General features: G+C 33.8%; 1 protein-coding gene across 1 annotated transcript in view; it reads left to right on the top strand.

Moving 5' to 3' along the window:
• Positions 1-22,155, top strand: part of LOC145258210 (C-type mannose receptor 2-like) — a 445,837-nt gene that overhangs the window by 247,445 nt on the left and 176,237 nt on the right. The window contains exons 10-15 of the mRNA XM_080116148.1: positions 708-790; positions 4,225-4,347; positions 6,510-6,617; positions 11,243-11,401; positions 17,474-17,556; positions 21,303-21,459. Of these exons, the coding sequence (XP_079972274.1) occupies positions 708-790; positions 4,225-4,347; positions 6,510-6,617; positions 11,243-11,401; positions 17,474-17,556; positions 21,303-21,459 (713 nt within the window). The remainder of the gene's footprint in view (positions 1-707; positions 791-4,224; positions 4,348-6,509; positions 6,618-11,242; positions 11,402-17,473; positions 17,557-21,302; positions 21,460-22,155) is intronic.

Here is a 22,155-nt window from a genome sequence, read left to right as displayed (position 1 = left end):
CCTTAAAGACTCATTTTGGTATAAAATTGCAGATTTTTTTGTCAGCTTTTATTTACTTTTTCATTCATTTTTTCTATTTTCAATTTTTACCCTCACAAAATGCCACCCCCTTGACACGTGCCGCTTGAGTCGGACCGCCCATCCCGCCCCTTGCTATGCCACTGCTTAAAATGCACTAGTACGCATGCGCAAATATACTCTTATACATTACAGTCGGTTCATTTGTTACTATTTCTTATCAGTCTGACAATGGCACAAACGTTTACGACTAAAGCTGTAGCTCTGAATGTTTTAGTTTCGATTCTTAACTGATGGTACCCAAGTCATGTTTTATTTTTTAACTTTTGAAATTACTACTGCATATTGGGTACAATATCATAATCAGTAGATAATTTGCTCTATTATAATAAATACGAAATCTGCATGCATCATTTTTAAACCGGGCGCCCTGCTTGTAATAGATAACATTATTTTTTTGAAGTGCAACAAAATGCACATAACATAAAATATATCCAAGGTAATTTTTGTATTTTACGTTGTGAAGATTTTTTTTTTGTTTTTATAGAAGTGCATTTCGAAAATTGATTAATTTCATATTAAATCTTGCAACTTAATTTATGAACTTTATAAAAAACATTTTCTAAAAACCATTGTCATGTCTTGAAAAAAAAAATGCTTTGCTAACTTATGTCATTTTATCTTTTCAGTTCCTACGATCAAATATTTATAAATTCAAAATTAAATGAATTAAAGAAACTTGGTGTCATGGTATTGTGGTTAGGCATAACAGGTAGGTTATTTATTTTCTCTCTTTTGAAATATTTTTTGGTTTATAATAATAAATAACCTGAGTACTGGCGTTGCCTGGGTGCTTGGAGGTGTGTTGAGCAAAAAAAAAAAAAAAAAGTGGTAGTAGGCAGGCAGGTTCGAACCCGTACCGTGAAGGAGGAAAAGAACGTGAAATAAAGTGACGTCTTTGCTTCTTAAGAGCAAGCAACAACCGCACATTTAGAAATTCCAAACTGCATAATAACGATAATAATAATAACAATAATTATAACGATAATAGTAATAACAATAATATTAACAAAAATAATAATAATAACAACAATAATAATATTAACAATAATAATAATAACAATAATAATAATAATAATAATATTAATAATAATAATAATATTAATAATAATAACAATAATAATATTAATAATAATAATAATAATAAAAATAAAATAATGATAATAATAATAATAATAATAATAATAATAACAATAATAATAACAATAATAAAAAGGTACTAATGCACTTACTGATCCGCGCTACTTTTTAAATCGTATTTCCAAGTTTAATTAAAGTTTTATGGTATGTTTTTTTATTCAATTGTAAGATTAAAGTATAGAATAGGTACAAAACATCCTCCCTTCCCCATGTTAAAAATGGCTTTTTACATAACGTTATTATTTCAGCACGGATCAATAAGTGCACTAGTACCACCACCACCACCAACAACAACAACAATAATAATGATAATAATAATAATAATAATAACAATAATAGTAATAATAACAATAATAACAATAATAATAACAAAGGGTCAAGGCGGATGGAAATACCGAGGAGGGAGCACTGGCCAGACCTCCGCTGGACAAGTGCGAAGAGAACTGGGATCTTGGGGAGGTTTGTGCCACTCAAATTCCAGTATAAACCAATGGCCACTGCCAGCGAGAAATCAATGGTAAGTGGCTGTTGCGATGATGCAAATTTATTTGCAAATGCTATCGAAGGAGGAGGAGGAGGAGAGAGCTGGACGTCTGGGGAGACTTGTTGTCACTCAGCTTCCAGCGAACACCACAGGTCTCCAATCAGATCGTTTGCTGACTTGTGTGACAGCTATATGTGAGCCGATAATAATAATAATAATAATAATAATAATAATAATAATAATAATAATAATAATAATTAAAAAAAAATAATATCAGCATCTATTTACACAACACCAAAGTCGAAACCAGGTTAAAAGGATGAAATAACCAAAGCAGAAAACAATCTAGTGGATGAGAGACAAGTGGATGAGGAACATATTGGCACCAAAATTCCAGTTAAGATCAATAGTCACTTCCAGCAGAAGTGCATGGCAAGCGACTGTTGCGATGATGCAAATCCATTTGCAATGTTTACCGACAGAGGCGGAAAGTATAATAATAATACGTTCGTGCAAACATTTTTACCGATTCGAAATTTCATCTTGAAAATGAAAAACTGTGTTTTTGGAAATATTTTTTAACAATTAACAATCTTTGCTCTCTATAAATTATTCCCATCTGCCAAATGAGCTTATAAGTGCCTCGTTTGTAAAATTCGTAATGTTTTGATGTGAAATATGAATCTAACTGTAAAGTCGAACAGAATGAAGGAAGAAAGCGACCACGTGTCTGCGCGTGTTGTCTTACCTGCTGGGAGGATCACAGGGAGGGCAGAAATTAAAAATGGCGGTTGTGGTTTTTGTAAGATTATTGAGCGATGACGTCACCCCTCACGTGACTGTTTTTCTGGCCGCCGATTGGCTGATGACGAACGCTTGGACAATAAAAGGAGTATGTTCAGAAGATCGAGGACAGTGTGTATCAACTGCATCAGTGTGATTAGAAGTTCGACGTATGTGTTAATCGATTTCCGTAGTTGCGAAACGAATTCACTAACTCATGTGCAATCTCCCTTCATCATGTGAATCTAAGGCCAGCTAAATGGTTTTATAATCCTCGTATTGTGATAATCTTAGGGAGCTAGGTTAGGAGAATATGAAGGATGGGGCAGAAATTTCCAACTAAATACTCCTAGGCGACCTGTTGTGAGAGGACAACCAAGATGATTTCCTTACTCTTGATTAAAAGTCGTTTTCGAGTCAACATATTGCAGGAAAACCTGGATGATGATTTAATAATCTGAAAGAAAAAAAAATTATGGTCATATGTTTAAGCAATAACAAGGGCTAGGACAACAGCATATTCTTTTCGTTGTTTTGAGTCTCGAGTGTGTATACGTTGATATCTTATATGCTTTAATATAGAGTGGTGTGGTTCTCGGTTGATTAACTGTGTCTAACGGTGTCGGATATATACTCAGGAGAAAAAAAATGAAAAGAATATGCTGTTGTCATAGCCCTAGTAATAACAATATGCATAAAATACATTGCAATGGTGGTAAATGCCCCTTCTTCAAACCGTTGTACGCATTGTTATAAAAATATACACACACATGAACACTAGAGACAATGAATAGACATACGCACATTCAAGGAACTAGACGATCACATAATGTTAACACACACACACACACACACACACACACACACACACACACACACACACACACACGCACACGCGCGCGCACACACACACATATATATGATGAGAATAATGGAAATGGTATTCCTTGCCAAAATTGCCATCATAAATACGTTGGTGAAACCCAGCGTAACTAAAAAAAAAAAAAAAAAAAAAAGGTCCAATGAACATAAAAGCGATATAAGAAATAACAATTCTCTAAGTGCATTATTCTCTCATCCATTGAAGCATAATCATACCTTTGACTTCAAACAAGCAAAAATAGTTACATTTATTACAAATAAACCGCGCCGAAGACTTCTTGAATCAGCGCTTATCGCAAATTCAGGCACAATTAAACAACGTGGAGGTTTCTATGATATAGCGCCATTAATAAGTAAACTTCTATTAAAAGAACATGGTTTAATTTTAGACACAGGTTAACTCTCTCACACCAGAGAAACTCCTCCTCTAATACAAATATTTTTTAAAATTTCCAACGTCATTTCCGTTGCTCAAATTGAACAGCATCACACTTTTCACAATAAATTTTTCAAATATATATATATATATATATATATATATATATATATATATATATATATATATATATATATATTGACACGTCACAACGTTAAAGAGACATCAGTTTATATACCGCCCGACCATACAACACCCACAGGATATGTTGCCAATATCCATAAGTAAAACTAGTGCTATGGAACTAACTCGATTCGAACTTGGAACGCATCGTTATCAGTTCGTGTCGTTATCAATTCATCAGGGCAAACTCGAAATAGTCACTAAGCAAGATAAATGGATAGGTGTCTGCCCCCATATAATCAATAGTTTTATTTGTTTACTTAAAAAAATCTTTTTCTATCTTTTTCTTTTTCTTAAGTGGATACCAATGGTAATTATATATGGGATTCTGGAGAGGAACTTACCTACACGAATTGGAGGCGCGGTACAGAGGAACTGGTAGATGCCGGTGAACAGAAAAGATGTGTCATCATCAATACAGGTAAGAGTGGCTTTGCAAAATGTCGTCATATTGTTGCATTACCTCCCTTTTATTTCTCGGTTTACCCTACTCTCCTTTTGTTTTCCGTTTACGCTAACTTAACGAACTCACATTTGAAGAGGCGAAAATTTCCACGAAATATAGTTATACGGATCATACTGTAAGCCACATTGCAACCAAGTAAGATTTGTAATTAAAAAAAAAAATCATGTTGATAATAAATGAAAAGAAATTGAAAAATTAATTTCATTTTAATTGTGTATGTGTCATTTTGCTTGCACTTCGTTCATATCTCATAGATTTCTGCATCATCATCATCTCTCTCTCTCTCTCTCTCTCTCTCTCTCTCTCTCTCTATATATATATATATATATATATATATATATATATATATATATATATATATATAACTACTTCATTTACTCACATAAAATTGATATACGAAAGTATAGATTTATGCGTAAACTTGAAGTATTTACTTCAAAAGTGCTCAATACGTAGGTAGAGCTAGTTAGTAATTATACACACACACACACACACACACACACACATATATATATAACGCAATCATGAAGGGAAACTTAAATTCATGATTAAAAACATTTAAAATAAACTCAACGTTTAAAATAAAGTTAACAGGGTGAATATATATATATATATATATATATATATATATATATATATATATATATATATATATATGATCAGTTTTTTTTAAAAATGAATCCAGCAGAGTGCTCAACTAAAAGGAAAATCCGAAATATAAGAGCGTATTTATATTTTGTATTTTGTGTACAGAAAGTTGTTAGATGAGACAAGTCATTGGTACCGTCGGTTTCAAGCCCTATGATTAGGACCGTTTAAGATATCCATATCAAGCTCTCTTCAGCCAATACTCATCTCTTGTATGATGAGTATTGGCTAAAGAGAGCTTGATATGGATATCTTAAGCGGTCCTAATCATAGGGCTTGAAACTGACGGTACCAATGACTTGTCTCATGTAACAACTGTCTGTGCACACAATACAAAATATAAATACGCTCTTATATTTCGGATTTTCCTTTTAATTGAGCACTCTGCTAGATTCATAAAAAAAAAAACTAATCATATATATATATATATATATATATATATATATATATATATATATATATATATATATTCACCATGTTTACTTTATTTTAAACCTTGACTTTATTTTAAATGTACAAAACACATACGCACAGACTTTTTCCTGTTAATTAGTATTTATAATAATATTTATAACAAGAATTGTTACAAGCAGAAAATGGAGATAAATAGGCAATAACATTATGTTAACTTCACTACAATTTTTAATATCTTTTAAATTTGATTGTAAACGAACATAGAATCAAGAAAAAGATCAATTTGCCTTTTCACTTGCAATTTAGAAATAGATCGTGAATTGTTAAAAAAGTCAGGTCGGTCTCGCTAATTAAATGAACATTTGAACACACATGCTAAATATTTGTCCAGGAAAAAAACAATATTGCAAAATGGGACCATTTTTTCTATTAAAATCAAAATAAACATGGAATTAAAAATATAAACAATAAGAAAAAGTTCCTTATTAATAAAGTTTCCTTTTGCAAAACCAATATGCAAATGAATTAATTTTGTGACTGATATTTAATAGACGTAAACAGTATATGAAAAAAGATGGTAGTCCGTTGTGAAAAGCGAATGAACTTGGCATAGAAGAATTTTTTTTAACTTTACGATTAATGCGAGAAATAGGCCAAATTTTAGCATTTATTTTTTTAAACGAATATTCTTCCGGGTCCTGGATATGACCTTAAACTATATCCAGTGGTGAGGCCCCAGCTTGCGGGCTTTGGGGAGTGTGGAGCCACCCTTTAATTACCATTGCTCCCAGGTCCACTTTGACCCGGAGTGATAGTAGCTGTTAGGGTCCCAACTATGGGTTAAATAGAAACTGATTTGAAAACAACAAATATATTCTATTAAAAATTTTTCTTCCGAATCTTTGGATTCGGCATTAAATAACCCGAAAAGGGTTGATATGCCGTAAAACAAAAACAACCAACCAACCAATCTTCTTCCGCTTATCAATCTGTAAACTTATTCGTATACATAGACTGAGTTTCTTTGGACTTAAAAAAACATTTTTTCTCTTCAGAGGATGCTGATGGAAAATGGCAGCCCGTGTCCAACTGCGACCAGAAAGAATCGTTTGTGTGTGAAATTCCAGTCGGATCCAAAATAACGAAAGTAACACCTCCAGAATGTAAGTTATTACCTTCTAATTTTTTGGTCGAGTTTATAACTACGTTTGCTTGATTGTATACAGCCTAGTATCCACATCGCTTGACCAATCGTCACCAAACTGGGTCGAAATATAAATCATGGCTGAACTTGGAACTGTTTAAATTTTGTTATATATAAGTTGAATATCAAGGTCAAGAAAATGGTTTTGACGATAACTCTTGTTCTTCTCATCTTTGGGAATCGCCACTTGGCCCGTATTGTAGCTCATGATGTCTCGCATTTTATGTGACATTTGACTTTGACTTTGACTGATCGAAACTTTGACGGAATTTTAGCTTATGATTTTTCTAAATTGTATGTATGAACCTGGTTCTCTTTAATAACAGTAATACCCTTGCAAAATTCCAACCTTATTAGGTAAATAGTTTTTGAGTTTTCAACGTTAACACGACATAATTTCGAAAATACTTCATGCAAGGTGGAGAAGTAAGGCCTAGTTAAGACTTTGACCCAACCTTTCGAGATTAGATGAAGTTCCATTTATGATTATTTGAAATAAAACCAAATTAAGGGTGAGAAATAGATGAAGATCTCAACCTTAAATTCCCATAATTTAGAAATGTAATCTATGAGAACATGCCAATTTACAGGTCCCAACCATAATCTAGTCATTTTCAACAACTACCTTAAATTTAGGGTTAGCTTTGGGTTAATGAAGGACACAAGCGTAAATAATTCGTTGAGAATGCATTATGCAATACTTAGAAGTAAGGCATAGAACAACTTTGGATCATCCTTAAGATGTCAGACAGAGATATACAGTCTTACGACCGATTTATGTTCTTGCTCGCGTATTTTCCGAAACAAACACTGAATGAATCGTCCTAGCTATTGAACTCGGATGATACAATAGTCCAGGAATGGGAGATTGTTTTACAAGTCAAGTCAAAACAAAGAAAGATATATTCATGAATTGAAAATCATTGGACGAAAAGGTCATTGCAAAGACAATGTACTTGGACGAATGCAACAGAGCGGACGACAGAGAGCAGGTGCCCGCATTCAAACCGACTATCCAAGATCCGCCGTTTCCTCTCTATCGCACCCAACCACACGCCGACTTGTCAAAATAAATTGATTGTTTTTATTAACCGAAGTTTGTCATTTTATATTGTCCAGCAGAGCAGTACGTAAAATAATTAATGTAAACGATTAATTGCTTGCGTTTAATTGAACACAAATTGTCAGTTCCACTAGGTTGGTGGAAATTGCCGGTTGATTTATTTTCCAACCAGCCTATTTGGGATAATAGTTAATGTGCTCTAATGGGCTTGGATACACAAGTTCAATCCTTGACCGAGTCCTGCCCAAAACTACTTGGTGGCTCCTTGTAAAACTCTCTGGATTATAATGTGAGGATCAAGAATTAGTAAAATAATCCGCGGAAATATGACGACCTCTCTTACATCTCGGTGTTGTAGCTAATCAAAAGGAAACCTTTAGGTCGTCTCGACTATGCTCGATCTATTTATTTATTAGTGCGCAAATGATTACAATAGATGCGATGGTTTGGATTTAGGCTGAAACTGTATTTTTGAAAATTGCGCCGTTAAACTTGCACATCACTCCTCTTCACTCTTCCTACCCAGTGTTCTTGTATGGAAGATGGGGGTTTTTAAGGTAATAGTTTGACGCCATTTTTATACAATGATCAGAAAAAAAATTAGGCCATCATCAGTGCTTATATAAATCAACAAAATTAAAGGAAACCCCCACAGGGAAAAACTTTGTTTCATTCCACCCTGTTCAATTTAACACTCAGCAGTAGAATTTTTTTCTTTTATATATCTATCTATCTATCTATCTATCTATCTATCTATCTATCTATCTATCTTTATAAGAGGAACTTTGTGTGTGTGAGTTCGTTTCTTGGGGATTCCAAAACAGCTGGGCCGATTTTTATTAAATTTCACATACGTGTACATTATGTATCTGACAGTGTTCTTAGATATGTTTTGTATCGGAATGTCTTAGATAAATATCGATAATCGAAAAATCTTATGATAGAAGGAGCAGGCGATTTTGACCAAAGTTAACTCTTTTATACAGCCTAACATCACGAATGCATTTGAGAAGTTTTATTACCACACAAGCCGAAAGGTTCGGCACATAAAATCAACAGTAGATTCTGTGATATGACAGGGGAGCGTTCAGAATGAATATTTCTGCTTAAAGCACACATTTAAATTTCACCCACTATCACCGCACAAGCAGAAAAACAAGGCATATAAAATCAACAGTAGGTTCTTTGAGATGACGGGCGCGTTCGAAATGAATGTTTCTGTTTAGAGCACAACGGAACCATGATACTTAACTTTTGCATTTTAAACTTTAATTCAAGCCGTTACATTAAAAATGATTTTATAAAATCAACAGTGGGGGTTTTACAGTGAAATGTAGACTAGAATGTCTTGTGGATTAAGTCACTGCGCAGAGGTATGTGAAGCTTCCCGGTGGTGCATCACGATGGGTCCCCAATTAGAGCAGGCAATCAATCGATTTAATTGAAAAAAAAGGGCTATTTCACAGATTTCGATGACAATAATAATATGGGAGCGTGAAACATTTGTTGATCCTCATTCAATCCCGGACAACGCCGAGTCTCTCTGCTAGTATATATATATATATATATATATATATATATATATATATATATATATATATATATATATATATATATATAAAGTTGAGTTATTTGTTGCATTGACATTGATATTAAAAGCCCACTTGTCTGTTTTAAAAGTGAATACAATTTCCTACTATATTTAGCCGTGAATATCTCAGCGACTTCAGAAAGCATAACTAATTTGCATATTCATTTAAAAATGAACTTTTATTAATTCACCGTTTGTTTATTTTTTTCTGTTTTCTTAATGGATGATTAGTTCAATTCACTATTACGCATGGTTCTATTTGTGCATATTTTCTACATTGCGCATAATTACATAGCATTTTGGAGCTACATTTAAAATAAATCTATCTCTATCCGTGGAATGATCAATACGAGACTGTTCTGGCAATTTTTGGTCTAAAGACTTGAAACTTTATATATAGAGTATTCCAACCCGTGGAACAAAATCGATTAGGTTTTTTGCCGAAAAAGTAGCTGCTAAGTGGTGACAATTGAAAAATTCAAACTTGGCAGGCGTAGTTCGACGTAATATGTATGATGTAAGCATGCACAAATATACATTTATACGTTAAACTGCGTTAATTTGTCAAGTTTTTATATGCATATAATGGTAGCGAATACTGCAAGAGAGTTAAATGTTTTGGGTTTAATTTTAACTGGTGACATCCAAGTCAGTTTTTTAAAACTTTTAAAATCAATACTATATTTCAGGTACAATATAATAATCAACGGAGAATTGGCTCTATAATAATAAATACGACATCTGCATGAATTAATGTACCATATTTAAACGTATTTTATGACCGGGCAACACCAGGTGGCCTGCTAATATATATATGTATATATATATGTATGTATGTATGTATGTATGTATGTATGTATGCATATGTATATATAGTTAAGATTTTGTTATTGGCATTTTTTAACGATATTAACAACTTCGAAACGCTGTTGTTTTTATTTTTTCCGCTATCTTAGCGTTTTTTTTTTTAAATTTAAGAACTTTAGGGAGTTGGGTTAATGCTTTTCGGGCACTCCTTAATAAAATAAATATTTCAACACAAGCTACTGAATAAACGAACAAACGACTTCATAAAACTTGCAAGGAAAAGGTTTATTGAAATAAGACAAGATGCCATTTAGATATAGCTGGGATAGAACTCGTTTGCCATTGCCTGGTAGTTATTCCCAAGTGGGGACCGTCGATACCGATGTAGGCAGAGAGAGAGAGAGAGAGAGAGAGTGAGGAAACAGGTCCGCTCTCTTTGAAGTCTCGCTGGAAAAGGGAAGAGTTTTTCTCGTCCGGGACAGAAGCAGTTATAGTTCCTTAAGGGGGTAAGGAAGATCCCTGCGCTATGCCTCTGATTGGTCAGTATGTGCCATATCGCACAGTCAGGGGAGGCACTGACGCACAGGAAAAGAGTTCTATTTATTTCTGCTACAGAACTATAAGCTTTATATATATATATATATATATATATATATATATATATATATATATATATATATATATATATATATATATATATAATGTGAATAAATCGCCCTTAATTTTTATCGGACGTATTTATTTATTTATTTTTATTATTAAATATATTTTGGTACACTTTTATGTGCGCAAAAATATTTAATAATATATATATACAAAATTTCAACCTCATTTATATATTTACTTATTTATTTTTATTATTAAATATGTTTTTAGGTATACTTTTATGCACGTAAAATATTTGATAATAATAATAATAATAATAATAATAATAATAATAATAATAATAATAATAACACACACACACACACACAAAAAAAATTCAACCTCATTTATATATTTAAAAGTGTTTCAGAAATCGGCCAGAATTTTCGGATCAAGCTAATAACACGATGTTTAATTTTATAACTGGGATTCAGTTCGCTATGTAAGAACGGTCTAATATATTTGTTATTTCTTGCAGTATACTTTCGCTGTGCGGAGGGCTGGTCTTCCTTCAATAATTATTGTTACTTCTTCAACAACACACGCAGCACTTGGATTGGAGCGAAAAGCGCGTGTCACCAACAGCAAAGCAACCTTGTGAAAGTCGACGACGAAAACACGCAGTTCTTCATAAATTGTTCGTATGACATTTTTCTTTCTTTGCATTTAAAAAATATATTCCCGAGTTCGATTTTTCAATATTTGTACTCATACTTCTCTCTAAATACGAGGAGCGTTCCAAAAGTAAAGCCTCCTATTTTTTTTTAAACTCAAAATGTTGAAACGCTACGAAGACAGGAGTGATACTATTGAAACGGATGACCTTTTTGTGCCCCAGAAATTATGTTTCTACATAGTTACTACCATTCTCAAAGCACGTTTTCCAGGAATTTAATAATGCGTCTCTGCTTCTGGCGCACGTACATGACATGGATTATTTTCTTAGGGTGTTACACCGTCAATATCTGCAACAGATAGATGAAATTTCAGGTCATGTATGCATGGTACCTTCCTTCAGTCTTGACAAACTATGGATACCCACTGTAAGGGTGCCTGTGTGTGGAATTTTTGTGGCAAGAGTTGCACAATCTCCAATCACACCCCTCCTGAGTCGACATTGTTAAATACAAGTGGCACTTGGGGGTTCAGGACGACTGGAAACAATGCCGAGATAAGCGGGGAGAATATACATCACCTAGAATTGCCAAATGGTCACTCATATGATACTAACCAGGCTCAATGTTGCTTAACTTCAGTGATCTGACGAGAACAGGTGTGTCAACGTGATTATGCTGTATATAAATTCAGTAATTATAACAATGCTGTTTGCAATCCTCTCTGATTCATTCTGGCGGAATAAAAAAAGTAGGTGGTATTACTTTTGGAACGACCCTCCTACATAAATTAAATATATCTTTGAGTCTGTCCACACGCCATTGGTCAATGGTTGACATTAGGTCAAAGCCAATATAAACCATATTTAGAATCGACGAATTTCTACAGATGTTTTTACCTGGTCTTAAATGATCACAAATGTGTATATAATAATTAGCAATATGTTCCTTCAGATTGCATACATATGTTTGCTAGTATATACCATCGCCCCTAGCAGGAGGTAATGCCTGGGAGGATAGTCTCATGGCAACAGAACATATACTACACTCTTTCCCCGAAAAAAAGAAGGTGTTTATGCTTGGGAGCAACGTATTATAAATGGTCTAATGGCCACATAACGGATAATACACTATCCCCAAAAGGAGGTACGGAATTATGACCCGTTCTCATAAGATCACCGAAGTTAAGCAATTTTCAGTCTGATCAGTATAAGATGGGTGACTATTTGGGAATACCAGGCGCTGTATGTAGGACATGTATGTCGACGTCTCCCTTTAAGAACTGCAAAAACCTAATAACGCTATATCCGTTTTAATTTAACTTTTTAAAATCACAAATATTTCAAATCACAAATTTTAAATTCCTAAATTATGATATATATATATATATAATATTAAGCTGAACGTCTGTGTGTGTTTCTGGTCACGAATATGCTCCTATATGGTTGACTATTATAGAAAACTAATCAGATATAATGATAGATGTATCGAGACACAGGAATGGGTATGTTTGATCTGACATAATGATGATCCATTAAAATTGTGGGGTCTGCGTATTCGCCTGGTCCACAAAGTATGGAAATAAAAAAAAAATAAAACGTTTACAAGTGTTTTGATATAGATGTATATAATTATACTTTGATAAGTATTTTTTAACTTAAATAGGGATGGTATAATAAAATTGTGGGGTTTGCGTCCGCGCCTGGCCTCCATAGAATGGAAATAGGCACAAACTTTAATAAAGACTTTTTATATCTATCTGCGTAAGTATACTTTGATAATTATGTTTCAGTTTGAAGAAATATGGTATAATAAAATTATGGGGTGTTCGGTCGCGCCTGACCTCCATAGAATGGAAATATGTCACAAAGTTTAACAAGTTTTTAATATAGATCCACAAAATATTGTGATAAGTGTTTCAGTGTGAACAGGTATGGTATAATAAATTATGGGGTTTATCTATTTTATTTTTACTTTCATCATAGTTTGCTTTGGTTTTGATAACCCCCAAATTCGAAGCTATCTCTTTACAACCCTTTCTTTTTATAACCTATCATACTTTCATAAATCAGAGTCCATTTTCTGTAGGCTGTTTTTGAACCCAGTCAACGGGTACTTTTGCTAGTATATATATATATATATATATATATATATATATATGAGCAAACAGTAAATAAAATATGTTAAAAAACACTTTGAAATGAGTTAAAAACATATTTAATCTGAAAAGGAAACACTAGATAAATGGATAGTCGTTAATCCGCGGAGTTTCGAAGAAATACTCTCCTTCTCATCAAAGGGTAGGAATTAGCAAAATGCGGGATCGGATTTTGCATGCAGAAGTATTTGATGAAACAACAAGTAAGTCAAAGATCTTACTTGAAAACAAAATAAGTTAAGCAGAGGGAATATATATATATATATATATATATATATATATATATATATATATATATATATATATATATATATATATATTTAAAAACAGTAATCTACGGACACGCGTGTTTTGGAGCCTTACTCCTCTTCAATGTAACTTGACTGTTGTTGGGATTCGAACCCCGGACCTTATGTATTTCAGTATAGCGCCGTAACCCATTACGCTATGATGCCACAGCCAATTTACTGTTTAATTGTTATCGTTTATCTGTTTAAGTAGTTTTTGTTGTTGATCTTTTAAAACGATATTAAGGTTAACGTCTCCGCCTCGGAGATCCAGTGTTTTTCTTAGAAAGTCGCCCATTTTTTATTTGGACGTATTATTTATTTATTTATTATTTTTAAAAGCAGTAATCTACGGACACGCGTGTTTCGGAGCCCTACTCCTCTTCAGCGTAGCTTGACTGTTGTTGGGATTCGAACCCCGGACCTTATGTATTTCAGTCCAGCGCTCTAATATATATATATATATATATATATATATATATATATATATATATATATATATATATATATATAATGTTACTTCGTATTGGAGGTAGTGTAGTGTATGTACGTTCGTCATTAGATCATCCTGATAGGCATTAGCCTCTTTTTGTGGGCACTGCAAGTTGAACTGGTTTCCCTTGAAAGAGAAAGTTTCATGGGACTATGAATTTCACAAGCGATTCCCAGTCGTTTGTATATCTCGATCAACAGATATAGCGGTTTTAGGTTTTTGCAGAAAAAGATGGGAGTTGAGGTATTTCTTGCGATATTGTCATCATATTTAATCATGTGTAACGTTACAGAACGAAATATGTATTTTTGTTATCTATTATGTAAAGGCCAGTTTGTAACATATGTATAACATTTTAGCAAAAGCACACCAAATAATGTCATCGGTAAAGAAAAAAGATTATACATAAAGGGAAAGAGAACGATCACGTTAGAGACGTGGAGCACGGAACGAAATAATGTTCGGGATTACGTCGGAGGCGTGGATACATTCGAGAAGACAATCATGTCGGTGACGTCTCGGTCGCAACAATGCAATAAACGTTATTACACCCCCCCAAAAAACGAGTTGAAGTTATTTCCTATTTTTTGTCTCCTTTGCGACTGAAACTGCACACAACGTTACAACCTGATAACGTTACAAGTTGCTTGTTTGTATGTGTGTGTGTGTTTCCACCTAAAATTTAGAAATTACACAAGACACGCACACAAAACTGACATATTGTTTGTGAGCAATGCGTCGAACAGAATATGGACATTCTTTTCATTGTAATATACTTTTGCTGGTCAACAAAGACAAAGTTAGTCAGGACAGGTGCGACACTTAGAGTGCTTTTTTTCATCGACATTCCATATGAAAGAATACTTATGATAGACAGAGTAGAATGATAGGCAGGGAGAGAGAAACAGAAACAGGTATATATATATATATATATATATATATATATATATATATATATATATATACACATATATATATATATATATATATATATATATATGATTATTTTTTTTAAAAAGAAATCAGCAGAGTGCTCAATTAAAAAGAAAATCCGAAAAATAAGAGCGTATTTATATTTTGTATTTTGTGTACAGAAAGTTGTTAGATGAGACAAGTCATTGGTACCGTCGGTTTCAAGCCCGATAATTAGGACCGTTTAAGATATCCATATCAAGCTCTCTTCAGCCAATACTTATCTGAGATCAGTATTGGCTGTCTCATCTAATAATTTTCTGTACACAAAATACAACATATATATATATATATATATATATATATATATATATATATATATATATATATATATATTAAATATAATGGGCGGAAGTCTCTCGAGAGCTCTTTCAGCTATCATCTCATCAGGAGAAAATCGATAGCATAAAAATAATAATACTATGTCGAAAATAAAGAGTTCTGATGGAGAACTATTCAATATGCCCCGTAATTTTTGGCACATTGAATAGTTCCCCATCAGAACTCTTTACTTTCGACATAGTATTATTTTTTTATGCTATCGATTTTCTCCTGATGAGATGATAGCTGAAAGAGCTCTCGAGAGACTTCCGCCCATATATATTTATTTGTTATCCATGCTCCGGGCAACATCGGGTTACCATGTTAGTAGAATAGATGCAAAAGACATTATGTAGTATACCAAAATCAGAGTAATTACAAAGATATTTTCGTATCATTAGAATTATTCTGACGACTGTTCTCTCATTGATATTATTAGAACGTTTCGACCGATGTAATCTTCGACCTTCTTCAGGTGTATCCTGTCGAAATCTATAATTTTATGGTCAAATTCTGGGAATTTGCACACAATTTCGAACGGAACCCTTTGTTTAATACAGGAGGGGGGGTAGGCTGCTCCCGTTCAGTCAGTCATGACTGGGTTAAAAGTTTTAAGTAATTCGCATATGTATTTTGAGTATCGCCTGCACCGAAACAAAATATACTTTCATTATAGATGACATTATACATACTTGTGACCCGTTAAGTCATAACCACTGCCGCTATTTATTTTATTTTAATTTTATTAGAAAAGTCATAAACTGTGATAAAAGATAAAAGAAGCCGGTGTTAAAGCAAATGTGACCCCGCCTTTCTTTTCGTTTTTATTTTGGAGGTGCGTTCCGGCTCGCAGTTCTCCAAGTTTATTTCTTGTTGTGTCAGAATGTTGAGATAACAGGGTGGAACGATAAAGTTGTCGCCCTAAAGAAAACCACCCTACAATTTTATTTTAAAACTTTTATTGAAAAAATCAATTCAGGTGACTTGATTATGTAGTAGAGCTGACATCTATTCAATGTAGCAGCCTTCAGCCTCAATCACCGCCTCGATACGGGTCCGGAACTGAGAACATGCCTTTTCCACAAGCGCTGGCGGGATCTCGGCGGATACTTGGCGGATGGCAGCGATCAGTCTGACTTTGGTGTTATGGGAGGTCATGTTGGTGATGTTCTCGACATATGACCAAAACGGAGTAGTCCAGCGGGTTCAGGTCGGGAGGAAGGGGGGGGGAGGAGAAGATCAGTGAGAGAAGGGTACAAAGTCGTAGCACTCCTTCTGAAGCCAAGCCTGGGTTTCTTTGGACTTATGGGCCAGTGCAGAGTCTTGTTGCCACATTCAGGGTCTGCCAGCGGCCACCTGATTGCACCATAGAATACCACACTCTTCAGCACATCTTTGGTGTTGACTTTCAAGCCGATTTCAAAGATGTGAGGTGACATGATGTGGCTCTCACTTGAAACCATACCAAAGACCATAACCATGGCCGGAAACTTTGTTTTCATCACCCTGGGTATGTCCCTGTTATTCATGGCAATCCAGCGTGGCATTTTGAGGGTGCTGGCAATGGTCCTGTTGTCATAACTTGGATCAGTAGAGATCATGAGCATCCCCGATCTCGGTCGTTGAACATTGTGTCAATTTGGGGCATGATAGAAGGCTCCTATCGCTCTTGGGATTTGTAGACAACTGGCCAACTAGTAGATAGTCTGCAAAAAAAAAAAAAAAAAAAAGACGAAAGAAAACAATCTTTATCAAACGGAAATGGAATCTGGTTGCTTTTCTGGGGCGACAATTTTATTATTCCACCCTGTATTTGTTCAAAAGTAATGTTTTTGTTTTTTTCATCTTCGTATTTTCGTTTCAGCAATGTCCCAGAAGAATCAATGGATTGGCTTGAATGATCGTTCACAAGAAGGCGTTATGGTTTGGGAGAGCGACGGCACCAAGGTAATGATTTAACGAATAAGTAAAACCAAGAATTGTCCCCCACCTCTTTGATCACAGCTGGTTGAATAAGAAAATAATTTTTTATAAACTGCTGCAGATGCAATTGTGTCTGAGATGGGCACATAGACAGAACGCTCTATTCTCGACATGTGGAATAAACGAACACACCCATGGCCGAATCTTTAGAAAATAGCCTCCAGTCTCTAGTGGAATGGGAACAACAAAAAATAGTAATTGTTAAGGCAACGTCCAATTTCTTTACCAATAAAAAAAAAACTTTTTTATTCATCAATATCATGATTGACAGCACCGTACCTCACAGTCCATCATTCAAACACATTAGCCTCACATTCATAGGTAACATAAATTGAAACAAATGTATAGAAGACATTGCCAATGTTGCTGCAGAAAGTAGGCTTCCACTAGATCACTTCTCACACCTATAAAGTATCCATTCACCCAGGCGTAAGCATTATTGTCACATCTGGGCTGGTGCACCAACCACAAGCCTCTCCAGGGTCTAAAATAATCTATAGTTAAACTTAACACATCCCACACTGTCTACCAATTTCTAGTCATTGTCCCATCGCCACAAACCTGTGCCTCTGTGCTTGTTTTACAAGTATTTTAATGGAATACTAGTAGGACCTGTGGAAATTCTACATCAGCATCCTCCATATGTATATACAGCAGAACCCCGGGATACGGCATTAAAAATTAGTAACAAAACACATTACAGTATATAATGCATATGTATAGAATCAAATAACATTATAAATCACAATGTAATGCAAATACCATAACCAGGGACCGGAAAAACTTCGTATTCCACATCGTAACCTGAAAAATAAAACGTATTCTAGGGCCATCGTATCCCATGGCTCTACTCTATTTGCTGCTGGGTATTCTGTGGACATTCAGAGTGAATGGAAACCCTGTGATATTATTTGTAGCTCTTTTGTTAAAATTGTAAAAACATCTATCTAAGTAATCTGGTTAATGTAGTGTCAGAATATATTTGATTATTACGGTTTATTTCAATATTCTTATAGGAGTCATGGCATATTTCCATTGTATGGACGCCTGGCGCGAACAGAAACCCCACAATATTATTATACCACCTTTAGACAGGATAGATACTACCCTTGCACTCTAGTCAGAAGACCAAGCAGGTATATTTTAGTTTCCATTAAGTCCCAAAAGTTAAACCCTTTTTTATTTTAATTTTTGTTATCACCTCTATCATCCTTTTTAATAAACAGCAATTGTTCCCGCTTTGTCAGAAACATCGCTCTTGGAATGTGAAGACCATAGGAAAAATTTACGATTATTTGTCTGTATTAGACTATCACAGCTACAAAAGTTAGGGTGATTCAGTGGTTAATGACACGAACTGACGACCTAAGTGCTCCAAGTTCAAATCCAGTTTGTTCCATAAAAAGTCACTTTTACTTAGAATGTTGGCAACCTTCAAGTGGTCCCTATTTTTTATGTTGTATGTAAGCGTATCATCGTGGTCGTTTTTTGTTGTTGTAGTGTAATACAGAAACGCACGTTATGAGGACACCATCAATGTAAAATTGAAAAAAAAAATCAACAAAAAAAAAACGACACAAAAATGACTTTCAAATCTATATGTCAATTTTCACTAAAGTACGAATTGTTTCCCCTTGCGATCACTACTACACGAACAAGTAAATCAAAGGATATGCGTTCTAATGCGAACATTACTACGCATATAAAGCATAAATTTTCAAAGAGCTCTCACCCTCTGTGATCACCACTCTTTGAATGAGTAAAAGAGTTACCTCCTTCTATGAAACTACTACATGAATTAATATAAGGTGAGTTGTCTCCCTTTATAAAACTACTACTTGAATCAGTAAACAAAGAGTTATCTCCCTATATGAAACTACTACTTGACTAAATATATCGCGAATTGTCTCCCTCTGTAAAGCTACTACTTGAATAAGTAAACCAAGATTTATCTCCCTTTTTTAAATTACTACTTGAATAAGTAAATCAAGATTTATCTCCCTTTATAAAATTACTACTTGAAAAAGTAAAGCAAGCGTTATCGCCCTTTATGAAACTACTACTTGAATAAATTAAGCAAGAGTTATCTCCCTCTATGGAACTACTACTTGAATATGTTCAGGAAGAAGAAATTATAACTTGAATAAGTAAAACAGGGACAGGCAACTCATTCAACCTTGCGCCCCAGATTGTGTTATAATTATGCGTTGCGGGCCAAATAAATGTCATTAATAAAAAGTAATAAAAATTACATATGCAGACCCCCCCTGTCAATTTAGATGTTTAAAACCATAATTAAGATAAAAATTGCGTAATTTGAAAAACAAAAGAAAATCTAAAAAAATAAAAAAAAGTCACCCCGCAAAAATTAATTTCCCTCAAGGAACAGCAAAATACTTGAAAGTGAAACAAATCAATTCAAATGAAATGGATGAAAATATGACGTGTATGTTTGAAACTGTTATTGAAACAAGAACGAAACATATACATATACATACTAGTACAAATAGTTGCAATCATATGTACAGTCACATATAGCAATATCAATACATTCATGAGACATAAAGTAGAAAGCGGACTGAGACAACATTGTTTTTTTTAAGCCGTCCTCGCTTAATTCCTGTCACTGCTCGGTCGTTCAAATTAGTTCTCAGTTTGTGTGTCACATTTTTTGTTATATTTTATTAGGAAAGAGGGTGATTTGGGTTTTGGGTTTTTTGCGGTCATAACATTCAAATTGAATCCGAAGAAGATAGTTTTGGAATTCGAAAGCCTCGTCTTTCAAGTTAAAATAAAAACATTGGTAACCAGGCTCGCGGGACAGAAAAAAAGATGCGGGACTTATCTGGACCGTGTGCTGTAAGTTGCCGATTTTTGAAGTAAAATATGAGTTATCTTTACCTGTGATCACTACTACTTGCTATGTAAAGCAAGAGTTGTCTTCCCTTGAAATTGCTACTCTTTGAATAATAAAAGCATGGGAGGTCTCCTCCTTACAAAACAACTACTTTAACAATGTATAAGTTATTTCCCACTTATTATCACTACTACTTGAATAAGTGAAAAATGAGTTATTTCCCCTTTATTATAACTACCACTTGGATAAGTAAAGCATACGTTGTTCTTCTCTGCGATTATTAATTCTTGAATAAGAAAATTTAATCAAAAGTTGTCTCTGCCTGTGATTTCTCTGCTGCGATTACTAATTCTTCAATAGGTAAAACCTGAGTTATCTCCCTTGCGATTGCTAATTTTGAGTAATTAAAGCACGTAGTATCTCTTTCTCTAGTGCATAATTTGTGAATAATGTTAATCTCTTGTGAAACAATTCTCACTTTTTATTTAGCTGCTACTGATGTTATATGTATATTATTTTATGTATCTACGTAAAATGTTTAATAAATATTTTCAGTATTTAGCTCGAGAGTGCTCGATGCGTAAGTGGAGCTATTTAGTAAGTCTTTAAAATATATATGATAATTAAGCTTCACAGAATTTTAGCCTAACGAATTCTCATGAGAATGAAACGCAGAAAATTCGGTGTAGCTTAATTGCCACATATATCTTCAAAACCTATATGCGTATTATAATACGATAGATTCGCTTAATTCCAATAATTACACGTTATTATTTTATTTATTTTTTTTAATAGGATTTTTCATTTATTTAATTTTTCTTTTAATATTTCCTTGTTGTTATATTGATTGCAGTTGGGCCGAGATGATTATACAAATTGGATGGAAGAGGAACCTAATAACCAAGAAGGACATGAAAACTGTGTTGTCATCTTCAAACGGAAACCAGTTGGAAAATGGGCAGATTTTGACTGCAACCGGAAGTTCTCTTTCATTTGTCAGAGGTTGGCTGGTAATGTAAGCTTTCTAATTTATGATGAAGCTTGATTATTTGTCGACACACTGCGCTAGCTTTTTTTTTCAGCTTAAGATCACGTTATAGACTATATTTGTAATTCTCTTATACACAGGAGGACAAGAGAGATGTATATTAGTTGGAATTGCGGTTAAAGTATTGTAAGAAACCAGTACGTATAAAAATATCTCATAGTGGCAGTACGATCTCTGGAAAGAAATCCTGCTAATACAACACAAGTACGAACACCCCCAACATCATAAAAAATGACAATACCATTTAAATATCCAATAGCACGAAAATTAACCAACCCAACGAAAATTGACAATACGACCAAAATTACCAACAAAATTACTGATGCAACCAACATTATCGGGATTATCAAAATTATTAACACCATAAAAATTACGAACACTACAGTTACAAACACCACTAAAGTTAGAAACACCATTAAAATTACAAACATTATTAAAATTACAAACATTATTAAAATTACAACCATTATTAAAATTACAAACATTATTAAAATTACCGACATCAAAACTATACCATCGAAATTACTAACACCACCATAATTACGAACACGATCAGAATTATTATCATCATTAAAATTCGATTATCACTAAAATTATCGACGCTACGCAATTACCAACACTGTTGTGGTGGCGTTGATAAATTTGGTGGCATTGGTAA

This window comes from Euprymna scolopes, chromosome 33 (assembly GCF_053919585.1).
Source record: "Euprymna scolopes isolate OS-2025 chromosome 33, ASM5391958v1, whole genome shotgun sequence".
NCBI lineage: Eukaryota > Metazoa > Mollusca > Cephalopoda > Sepiida > Sepiolidae > Euprymna > Euprymna scolopes.
The sequence above is the reverse complement of the archived record's forward strand: the minus strand, read 5'-3'. Positions and strand labels throughout refer to the sequence as shown.